Here is a 12,649-nt window from a genome sequence, read left to right on the forward strand (position 1 = left end):
AAACAAATGTAATCGTGAGTAATCGTGATTACTTTTTCAATGTAATCGTAATCGTAATCGACTACTCCCTGATTTTGCTGTAATCGTAATCGTAATCGCGTGATTCCGAAGTAATCGTAATCGCAATCGATTACATTCATAAAGTAATCCCCCCATGTCTGATGACCATAATACCACTACAATTTGATACGATTTTAGAAAATACACGCAGTTACCGTGATCCTTGGGGCATGGATGGGTCATCTATTGACTATGACAAATTGATTCATAAACGTGCTGGCAACATCTCAAAACTATATCTATTTTCGAAATCCAAAGTCTCTAAGGTAAGTAGTTTGGCTTCAGATAACTGATCATTAAAAGTGGAAGCATCAAAAATACACCACTCAAGTGCGTTCGTAAGAAATGCTACAGTTGATGACAACCGACCATGAATAGTGATCACTACAAGTTTGTGTCAGGGGTCTTCATTGATTATCGTACGAACGGGGCGAAATAGGCGAGCCTATATTCAAGCATTAGCTCACCCCATCTCGAACGCCTCTGTGAGCAGTCCAACATATCTGGAATAGGTTCCGGTGACGAATCCCCGAATGTCGCAACGTCGCTATTCGGACTGAGCAATTCCGTCATTGCATCGGGCAAATCCATATCGTCAGCTATCTGTGCTTCTCGGCGGCGATGAGCGCCTCCCGCTGCGACACCCAGCGCGCGGTTTCTCTCTCTTCGCTCCTTCACATCGCGAACCGCCTCAAGCCAGGAGGCTGGTGTCGGTTGATCAACATGAGCCCATCTGTCTGGAAAATAGCGGTTTACTATTCGTTATTGTCTTTACAGTCGAACGGATCCATTCCGTCGGTGATACATAATGAGATTATGAATAACCTGAGCTGAATAGGCTTGGTCAAGGTCTACACTACACGCTGTACAAATTGTAGCGTTCAAGTCAATAAAAGTGAAACATTTTTGCAACCTGCATTTCATTTGTATCTTATGGGGTTGCATTTAAAACAAACGCTGTTTCGAAACACTTCGTTTGATGTTTCAAACAAAGATCTTTTTTAAAAAAAATGTTTTTTCAAGTTGTAGAATTATGTCATAATTGTGTAAATACTTTCCAAAAATCATGTTAAGGAAAGCAAAGGACGTAGTTTATTTTTGTCCTGGATGTTTTTGCGGCATATACACCGACTCTTGATATACATACACACGATCTGAGCATATGCGTACCACACGAGTGCATGATGTTCACATGCCGCGGGAAAGAGAAGTGCAGATATAGCTTTCACGGCTTTCTGCTACCCAATGGCGTAAAGCAGGGGACTCAAACTCAAATGGCGTCGCGGGCCAAATTCAAGCCTTCAAATCACTTTCATGGGGTGAACAAAATATTTTGATTTTTTTATAATAATTCTTATATAATAAATTGAAACTTTGTTCTCCTGTAGCAATGCGGCTACTGGCTGGAATTGAACCACATTTGGTTTGTAGGCTTAAATTAGGTAATCTACCAATTTTATAAAGTAGCCAGTACAATTTATGAAAAAAGTCATTTTAGAACACCCCAGTGTACACTGAACAGAACAGAGATGTAGTTGAACGTATTTACGTTCAACTCGTATTTAAACTAATGCTTACTGGACTATAATGGACGAGGTGAACATCAACTTGGGAGCATTTTCCATAACCTGCTAATTCGCATCGACTGCGTTCATTGAATTTATTCAGAAAAGGAAGGATTGGCAACAGTTCCTAACTATTACGGCAATGAAGTAAAAGTACTCAACACATTCGATTGGATGTCACAAGGTTCTTGTGAAGATCAATGTGCCACTTGTCTGATATATTTTCATAAGGTAAATTCAAAGGAGCTACAGAATCTCAGATTTTCAATTAACTGTGGAATAGCATAGGTAAATTCTTATAATGAAAATCAGAACCCATATTGACAACGGTTCTTATATTACTTGAGATGCATAATCTATTCATCAAATTAACACATTCTATAGAATTCACCTCATTTATTTTCTGATATCGTTGCTAATCTTGGTCTTATGCCAGGGGCGGGAAACTTCTCCGGTCGATGGGCCTGATATTGGAGAATGAAGTACTTGGCGGGCGGCCATACATACATCAAGCACCCATGTATCCAACTACACAGGGAATACGTCGTATTTAATGTAGTTCAAAGCAGTGGTTCTCAACCGCCGGTCCGTGACGTCGTTCCTGCCAGTCCACCACGTATATTACAATTTCATACCTTAATTTCAATATGCAATGTGGAAGGCTTCGTCCATTGATAAAATGAAAAATCAAATTTCAAACTGATTCAGAACTTCGTGAGGTCACATTAAGGCTGGAAACGTGTTCGATTAGACTTATAGTTCAAGACGTGTCATTTGACGACATGTGAGCGACAAACACAGAACAGATACGAGCTGACTCTTCGCTAGACAGCGCAGTTTGCGCGATCATTCGTTTTCGATTTTGCAAATGAGCATAAATCATAGCGTATTTGATATATTTTCAACATTTTTCAATTTCTTTTCGCGCTTGGCGCGATTTAGTGTCACTAAATGTCTTGAAATACGCATTACTTATATAAAATAGGCATTTCGGCGTCAGCCATTACCGCGACACGACGCACCAACACATAATGAAGTTTTGGCTATCATGGGACTCCGAAAGGTGTGCCAAAAATTCCGCAGCGAGAAAACCGATTCAGTCATGAATGATCGATAATTTTCGCTATTGGCGCGATTAAGCTACATAAACTCTCTGCTTCCATCGAGTAGAATGAATATGCTCATAAGTACATGTGAAAACATCCATCCGACTGTAGGGTCTAGGGGCGAAGCCCCCGGAAGTTTGGCTTATGGCGCAGTGTGGGCCCAAGACCAACGTATTTGGGGTGGGCTGACGAAGTGTTTTTTCGATCCGGATTAGCGGCTCGCCGGTATAGTTGCTGATGCATTACCCTGATATAAATACTTGTAATGCAGCACTAGAATATTTTTGATGCCTGGTTATAGTGGGACCAATTTCATTAAGAGCTAACAAATACTTGTGGCTGGTTTAGTGGTACCGATACACTTTTGTTTGGTAATAATAAAATTTGGAATTTACAAACCATAATCAGATAGTTTTCCATAAGTTGTAATGATTTGCGTTGATCATATTTTCTGCTAATGGACGTAGCCTATGAATTTGATTCCATGCCCCTGTCACGAAAATTTAAGACACTAAATGATATTTTGTTATCACTATCCCAATGCATCGTTTTCATTCCCATGTTTGAGTGAGTTGTATGATATTTGTAGTGAGTTTGCTCTGAATCATTTGCGATGTTCGTGATTTCATGGACTATTCCGGAAACGGTATCAACTGCTGATTTTTCAATTTATGAAACCCTGTCACAGCAGGACTGACAGACGAAATACCAATCATATGGTAACTTTACTATTCTTAGAAGTTACAATGAAATGTTGGTCTTGCCACCCCATAGTATCAAGTCATAAGACTTGTTCGAGTCATGCACAATGTCTCGAGTCCAAGTCGAATCTATACACAAATTGAATCGGATCCAGTCCATTCATTTGACGCATTTGAAAAATTGAGACGAGTCAAGTCGAGTCACCAGAGAATCGCGAATCGCGTCGCACTCGAGTCGAGGTATGCCTCGGTCATTACAACCCTGCTCGCAGATACTGCTGGCGTTATCACAGTGACTGAATATGGATTTGAAGATTCTACTTATCTGTAGTGCCATAGCCATTATGAGACGCCTGTCAATATTCATTTATCAAATTCGATAGTAGCCTATCCGTGTTTGCGACCCTGGGGAGCACGGACTTTTTGAAACTATATACCAGAGTTCTTTTCATGCCTACATTTTCTACTTCGACTTGGTCAAGGCTTGATATGTGCTGGAAATTGCAACTTATACATGTAATGGAGTAGAAAGTTACAGCTTCGTATCTACTTTGAGTTCTAATCCTGACTACTTTGACCACCTATTTTGATAGATCACATCGTGCAACTCATTACGTTTACTTACTTGGGTCTATGTTTTCGGACACCGGTCTTTTGGACTCTGCATGGTGGCGAGGCTCGTCGTGACTAATCGATGGGGGTAGAGGCAGAGATTTCGGTCTGTCTACCGTGGCATTTTGACGAGCTAGACGCCGATTGATCTTTCGGCCGACTGCCTCATTATCGACGTTGTCACAAGCGGTAGTTGTTGGTTCTGTTGAAATGCAACGGCGATTAGTAGGGATCGACAACATCCAGTGCCTATAGGTGATTTTATTCCGAATATCGAGTATTAGGCTTCGAGCTCGGTATGGAGCATGTGGGTATGGCTTATTTTGAAGTTATAAGAGACTGGAACATGTGATAGGTTCACATACAGTTGACGCCGGTGAATAAGGACACGTTGGTTCCACTCTTTTTTGCTGAATTAAACCGCTTTTTTCGAATTGGCAGAAAATGAATTGTTCCTTTCATGGCCATGCGTAAAGGCAGTCAAAACCATAATGTTGCGGTTATAAATGAACCTCAACTGCGCTACCGTGGCAAGGATCGCAAAAACCGCTCCAGACTACTACATTTGGGTTTCTTGCATTACATTGTACCGTATTTCGATAACGGATGCTTTAGCAAAAACAATATCACGGTGCAATACAGACGCGATTAAAATAGTACAATAATTCTCAACACACTTACGCATGCAGCAACGGCAGAAACGAGATTTTCACCTAATATAAGTACACCACCAAGCACTAGGAATTACTGAAAAAAGAATTTAACCCGACGGAAAATAATATACGGAATTCTAATAATGCTCTATAGCACAGTGCTTCCCAACGTGGGCGATATCGCCCCACAGGGCGCGATTTGTCGGTCTAGGGGGGCGAAAATGACGAAGGGGGCGATAGGGGGGCGAAAATGGACAAAGGAGGCGACGGGGGGTGAAAATAGCGAAGGGGGCGATGACGCGTTAATACGGCTATTTTGGAGTCAAGTCGGAGAAATGACCTTTTTTTTAATCAACCCACGAAGATTCAGTTGCAAAAGTGTAAAATTCGACGTCGAGGCGAAAAGTTGACCTTTTTTTAGTCAACCCGCTTGTGATTACAGTTTGTATACCGATTTTTCGGTTCACAAAATTTGGGGAGCGATGATTAGCGTTGAGCTTAGCGTAAAAAGGGGACGATGAGTCGAAAAAGGTTGGGAACCACTGCAACAGAAGGCTGGATCCACAAGGCACAATGCTTCCGTGACCTTACGTTTGTGATACGGCTGTGGCTGAAGGTAGGCTCAAAGTTAAATAACTAACGGTTCCACAAGTTCGTCAACACCAGATTCCACACTCAACGTACTATCAGGGAATTGTGAACCTGTATCCGAATGAACGGGAGCTTATATTCCGCTCCCGAGCATTTTGGAATTGAGAACCTGTGTCCGCATCGACAGGAGCTTTTGTTCCGCTCCGGAACATTTTGGCGGTATAAAGCAGTTGCCCGGATTACTATGTATCCGAATTAGGGGAAATCGACTGTATGTACTTTTATGCGGCCACACAGAAAGCAATGCCAATTCTGGTGCGCTTGTCATGAACTTGATATTTATTCGTAAATAGGCTACATATTTCGTTGCACTTTGTGCCGTCCGACTGATCGGAAATAATTGTAACTCGAAATTCCTGCTACTTCATGGCTTGATTTCTTTTGTAAGGGACAAATGAGGGACTGATAAGCGTGGTCCCAAACGGATTTGGTTAACAGACGATAGCAAATGAGGGGAAAATGTCGCCAAGAATTAGGGGGACACAAAATTGTCTCCCAATTTCTTTTCGTCCCCCAACTGCTACAAAAATAAGTACGATTGTCTCCCAAAGTAGCCTAATAGGTAGGCCTAAATATATATATGTGTGTGTGTTCTCTCGGAATCACATGCGGGGAGCAATTTTTGACAATGTAGCTACATCTAGAAAATGATCTCACCCATACTCATTGTCCCCCACCGGGCAGCGTGTCCTGGTGCCCACGTAACGAGTTCGCTGCCAGTGAAGCTCCATTGCTCATTCTCGACTTCTGTGCAAAATATATGTGTTGAAACTCTTTTTAAAATATACTTCGACTTACATTCAGAACATCTTATTAGTAAAAGCTGCTTACCTTTCCTTATTTTGTAATTTGGAAAGTAGACGGTAGTTTAGGGATATCTGTGCATCACGTTCGTGAGTGATTTTGTCACAACGGGCGATATAGCCCAGAATGCTGTCAAGCCATTTATTTGTAGAACTTCCAAGCCATTCACTTCCTAGCCCTCACGAAGTAGTTTACATATCAAAGCAGTATCCATACTACGGTGACTAATTAGTAATTATATATCTGAATGCGGTATACTTAGTTGTATTGTCATTGTTCAGTTCAACTTAATAGGGCATATTCAATTTGCGAATTATCTAGTAGACGGCGACACGACGGACCAGGAGCCCAGAATAACCTCTGCGTTTTCCATGTCATGAATGCTCGAGAAAATGCCGGGTACTAATATTAAAACAGTTTTATTTTTGAATGTGTCAGGCTTGGGTCGCGAAATGCCACTAAAAACTAGAATTTGGGTAGCGCTCTGGAAAGTTAAAGAACCAGTGGCATAGAAGATGATTCCAGTTTTGTCGCGATTGACATCAACTAGCTCAGTGGTTCCCAACCTTTTTCATCTCCTGCCTCCCTTGGCCGAAATTTGAGCCAAAATTCCCCCCTCAGGAGAAATCTGCCAATGATTAAAAAAGGTCATTTTTACCGCTCAAACACTTGTTGACCGAAGAATAAGACGGGCGGTACAGAGTGTTTGTTTCTAGCAGGGCTGTAACAACACTTTGCAGACCTCCAAAAACAATGGTCTTGGTCCTAATCAAACATATTCTGGAAGGCTTGACTCAACAGACCCCCACACTTCCATTTGTGTGTTTCGGCTTACCATACACCAATCGCTAATATAACTGCTGTGAAAAATCAGTATGCATAAATTTACTGGTCTCGCGATTTTTTTCTCAAGTTTGCGTATGCATTTGGACAATAATATTGGTGCTTTCATACATAGCAGGATTGACCAGACTCGAGTCACCATTTTCTGAACAATCGACTTGACTCGAGTCATTTTTTTCAAAATAGGGAAAAGATTCGACTCGAGTAGACACAATCTGTGTATTGACTCGACTTGTGCTCGAGTCATTGTGCATGACTCGAACCAAGCCATATGACTCGAGACTATAAGACGGCCTAGCTAGACCGACACTCCATTGTAATTTCGAAGAACAGTAAAGTGGCCTTCGTGTTGGAATTTCGTATATTGGTCATGGTACTTGAAAATGCGACAAGAAACTGCTCGAAGTGAGGAAAATTAGTATAGTATGAATCAAAATCATTCAATATCACCAAAAAGAGTTATAAAAAGTGGGTTTAACAAGACTACAACTGGAAACTGAGCAGTCAACACAATGACTTAGACTCGGACTCGGGTCATAATACAATGACTCGGACTTGACCATCTGCTAGGTGACTTGGACTTGACTAAATGTTGAATTGAAAATGACTCGACTTGACTCGAGTAAAAACTATGAAAGTGAGATTGACTTGTGACCCGGAGCCTCGTGACTTGGTTACAGCCCTGATATATAACATATAAGTGATCATATTTCCTGCTGGAGCTCATTGAAAGTTAGGACACCCACTCCGTTTCAGCAACATTGCACCAAGTTTACCATGTATTTTTTCCGTTGGGTAGCTGCTCACTAAAAATAAAGCAAGGCTAGCGATCTCTTTGACTTGAATCGATGACGTTGGAATATTCAGTCACTGTCTGAAAATGTTGACTTGAAAATATAAGATAAATACTTTCATTAGAGGCTTTGTTGTGATAGATTCGGCAAGACATTTACTCGCTTAGAACATGTTTGATTGAGAGTCCGTCGCTGTCCTACAAAATTGTCTTGCAAACTGCAGCACATCAGAACTAGTTTAAAAAACAACAAGGGGGAATTCGTATGCGAGAAAGAGATTTCAAATAGCATTTGAACATACTTTCAGTAAAAAACAGAAATAAGGAGCATACATTTGGATATAACTGGTTGACTACATGACAGTTCGGACATGAGCAATTTGAGAAATCCGTTACAATTATAAAGTGGTATTCCTCCCTAAAAATTGCAAAATTCCCCCACAAGGGGGGAATTCCTCCCCGGTTGGGAACCACTGGCCTATGCTATTAAAAGAACTTGAAACTAAATAAATATCTAATTTCATTTGTAACGAGCCTGGATGTGCTATTAATTAGCGAGTCCATGATTTCCCTCGAGTACATGTTCAGGAATACGAGCTCTTATTGCAACAAATCAGGATATTTTCTATTACTACGTTTCGTGATCGATGGTGTACAAATGAATAAAAACAGTTGCTGGACGTCACGTGTTGCTATCCACGTGATTCTTGCGAATCGGAGGCACTGATAACATGAATTGCTGAAGTGTGAATGAGATATCGCTCGGCATTTCTAAACGAACTTTATTAAAGGAGAACTATAAAGATCTTTTTCAAAAGTGAGTCTATTCCCCACCAGAAATCTCGAAATTCCCCACCAGTGGGGAATTCCCCACCGTTTGGGATCCACTGTTCTAGGGCTACCATGCGTCCTCTTCAAGAGGATTTGTCCGCTTTTCGAATTTTTACAAAGTGTCTTTGGAGGATGGCCAAATGTCCTCTTTTTGAGAATTTTGGTTAAATATAGGGAAAATTAGACTGACATGCAGTAAATCAGCACTGAAGTAACGCTCCGACGGCTATTTCGGGAGCAGAGCCGGAAAGTTTTATAGTCAACCAACTAATAATGTGAAAGAAAAGCTGTCTTTTGGGAGCTGAGCCGGAAAGTTGACGTTTTTTCTAGTCAACCGACCACAAAGTGCCGACAATTCACCATATTTTTTCAAGATTGCCCTTCGGTATCGCAAGTCTGAAAAGTTTTAAAAAGCTATTTTCGGATTTCCGAAATGTGATAACCCTAGCATATATAAATTGCAAAGTCTCTAGTAGCCAACTTCGAACATCTGCTAAAGGTATTTACTGAGTGAACCTATCCAATACTTGACTACCTTCGGGTGTTAATATTTCCCTCCACTTGTAATATGTTTTGATATGTAATGAAATATAACTGACATTTATTTGACCGAGAAATTGACGGCGCTATTTCTAAATTTTTTAGTACCTCTTATGATTGATCGTATGCAGCAACTCACATTGATTACTTACTTTGCTCTCTATTTTCGGAGTCATGGACTTCGTACGGGGTGTGGTAGCGAGGAACGTCGGGACCAAACGACGAAAATACCAGAAGACTTGTAGGTCTGTTTGCATTGTTATTTTGATCAGCTCGACTACTATTGTTGTTTCGATTGGCGTCCTCATCATTTCGGTCGTCGCAGGCTGTGGTTGTTGGTTCTGTTGAATTGGCAAGGCCCTCACTAGAACTTGTGTACTAGCGTGCGACGATAAGAAATCCATGCCAGTTATGCGTTGCATGACAATACCTACCTATTTTTCGAACATACCTATTTCACTGCACGTTGAGCCGTCCAACAAATCAGGTAAATCAGGTTTAAGTTCCGGTGAGAAGTTCTCGGCGGCCGTATCTTCGCTTCTCGGCCTTGGCAATCCCAGCTCTAAATCTATCGACGGATACTGAACCATCCGTGCTTCCGGGTGGCCATGCGCGCCTGCCGGTGTATCATTTCTGCTGCTGTGCGTCTCTACCGGATTAGCCACCATAGGTGATGGTGATGGTGGCACCAGGACAGTGGGAACCCATTGGCCAGTGTCACGGTCTAGAAATAGCGGTTTACTAATCTTTACAGTGTATCGTTATTAAGGCTGGTCCCAATGATTCGAGTAATAATTCTAATGGTGGTCCTGTACTTCATTGTAATTAAACGTTAATTTATCAGAATAAGGCAGTAAGCAGGTAAACCGATTGTTCGTATATCACCGTACAAACGGCGTACCTATATACGTAATTTGTTTTGGTACAACAAAAGATACTTTCGTACGTTCTCGGGTAGAAAGTGTCTGTCCTGAAAGTACATTCTCGGGTAAAAAGTGTCTGTCCTCGCTAAGTATATTGCCGAGAATAGGGAAAGAACGTTCAACAGCAGTAAATATTGGCTGGCTACACTGAAGTCGTGTGTACAGTGTACACTGCTTGTGACACACCGTGTTCCTTTGTTCTGACAATGTTGTCTACAATACCATTCAATGCCCAAGTAGTCTGGTTTCAGTTAGGATAGTCATTGCGGTACGCTGACCTCTTGACCATAACACCATGTCAACATATTTATTTAATTTGACCGTCTACAACGGTAGGCATATAATGTCGGCTACAAGCTGTAAAATATTAAATGATAAATAAGTCCTCGGACAGTGCAAAATCTACGACACATACGAAATGCAGGGATCAAAATTTACTTTGTACACAATTGACAATTTTAGACCTAACGTTACAAGTTTGACTCATTTTGACATGTAAAAAAATGGCCCTACTTATAGTAGGCTATGTCACAGGCTACCGTTTGGTATTACTTTGCTGTAAAGACATGGCTCAGAATGCCTATTGCTGGTTCACGGCTTCCCGAATAGAAGGTCGCTGAAATCGCTGAATGTTGTTCTTTTCGAAACAGATAGACGGCTTTCAAAATCCATTGCGAAATTTTAATGGTTCGAAAGAATATGTAAATGTTAGAAAAACATGTCTCAACTTTGCTAGAGATGATCTGTTCTGTGGTTACGGTAGTCCGATAACGGGTACGATAGGGACGGGATGGATAAATTACTTCTCATGTAGCATGATGACATACATGCTCACAGCTAGGGCTGCATCCAAACCAAATCGTTGTTCAAAACGCTTTGCTTAAAACATGGTTTAAACAAAACCTTAAAAAATTGTGTTTTTTTCAAGTTGCATAAATATGCCATAATTGTGTAAATACTTTAAAAAAACCTGTATGAGCCTACGGACGATTGCCACCCGATATAGCCTACGTATACCATATGGGATGGATAGAACCCACGAATTAACAGGTTTAAAAGCTATAGTATGTAGATATTTCGTCAAATAGTTTTATTCACCCGTTATTTTCAATTGTCAATGTCAATCCACTATGACGTCACAATTGAGTATTCGTGACGTCATGGCTTAAAATAAAATAAAAACACATGTTTCAAACCAGGGCCTCGTTTTAAACATGTTTGATTCAAATTTATTTTTGTTTTATACGCTCCCTACTCGCTTGTTTTGAACACTGAAGTATCCATGTACTATATGTATAGAATATTTCAATTACTACAATCGCGTGTGATAAGGTGACGACGTGATTCGTGCAATTTATATTCTGGCTATAGCGATAAAATGGTTCTTACCTAAACGCATCGTCTTCCGCCGGGTACCAGCTCCCGGTACCGGCGTATTGTCATCGCTTCTATTCCAGTTCCCGCGATGATCTGCGCGCCCTGTGTAAGATATTCGTATTCACAACACGTCATAGGCGATCAGTAACGAAGTACTTATGCCTTCTTTTCATACTTAATTATGCTTTGCCCACTTGCTCTCCTTACTCAATAGGATATAATTTCAATTACCCCACCTCCACACACAATAGTTTATCAGGAGAAACTGTCTACTTTTAATACTGTTAATACTGTAAAGTAGAAGGTAGTCTTGGGATATTTGGCATGTTTGAAATTGTGTTATCAACGGGACTAATCGGCTCGTTGAAAAATGCTATATAGGATCATTAGTTATTTAGCGCAATCGTATGAAATCATTCTACAATTCCGTAAGAAAAACGCCTTCAATCAACTGCTCAGAGTATTCAACGTTTTGACTACTGTTAAGTAGGGGAGATGTGGTACCGATGGATCACTGGGACCGAAAATACTTGTAAAATTATCCATGATAATTCCATGCTTACAGTCCGTGAACTTGTCTACAGTTGCATGATCTCAAATTCTTTCCACGCATACTACCTGTGGGAGTTATGGGGTCTCTGACAGATGTTTTGTTTTTGGGGGGGTCAACACTAAATTGCGATCGACGCATACATTTTTCCTTGAACCTTCTTCAACACGAACAAACCCGCAATCCTTTTTATTGTCAAGTGTAGGTCTCGCATCAGGCTTTATAATGGCACATATTATTTTATTCAATACCTTCCTTGAGTTGAATTTTTTTCGATTCATGTAAAAAATTCATAGGCTGGGGACCGATGATACAATACCCCAATGAAGCAAAATAATCAAGCATACTAATCATGCAACAATTGAAACATGCCTACACACCAAAACCCTTTGTAATAATTTCGTGTTTCATGTTTTATCGCCATAACGAGGTATTTGGAAGTCACAATGCCGATTTACGGGCAATATGCATGTACCCTCAAATTTATAAGATCGAGCCTAAATCGAAACGCAATTTTATGGCAATAATTGAGTTAATATTAACTGTTTTTTGACGGTTGCGACCAAACATACTCCTTTGTCTTGCTGTAGCCTAGATTATATTACACCGCAAGAAAAGTTGCCACATCTCTCGGTTGTTT

General features: G+C 40.7%; 1 protein-coding gene across 1 annotated transcript in view; it reads right to left on the bottom strand.

The window, feature by feature from the left end:
- Positions 1–11,677, bottom strand: part of LOC145441434 (uncharacterized) — a 191,819-nt gene extending 180,142 nt beyond the window's left edge. Inside the window, exons 1-6 of the mRNA XM_080319297.1 lie at positions 11,472–11,677; positions 9,611–9,883; positions 9,312–9,500; positions 6,006–6,095; positions 4,058–4,246; positions 528–797 (exon numbers count right to left, since the gene is read on the bottom strand). Of these exons, the coding sequence (XP_080175423.1) occupies positions 528–797; positions 4,058–4,246; positions 6,006–6,095; positions 9,312–9,500; positions 9,611–9,883; positions 11,472–11,481 (1,021 nt within the window). The 5' untranslated portion in view covers positions 11,482–11,677. The remainder of the gene's footprint in view (positions 1–527; positions 798–4,057; positions 4,247–6,005; positions 6,096–9,311; positions 9,501–9,610; positions 9,884–11,471) is intronic.
- Between the last annotated feature and the right edge of the window lie 972 nt (positions 11,678–12,649).

Source organism: Botryllus schlosseri, chromosome 1 (assembly GCF_051294905.1).
Source record: "Botryllus schlosseri isolate E-star chromosome 1, Bs_hap1, whole genome shotgun sequence".
Taxonomy (NCBI): domain Eukaryota; kingdom Metazoa; phylum Chordata; class Ascidiacea; order Stolidobranchia; family Styelidae; genus Botryllus; species Botryllus schlosseri.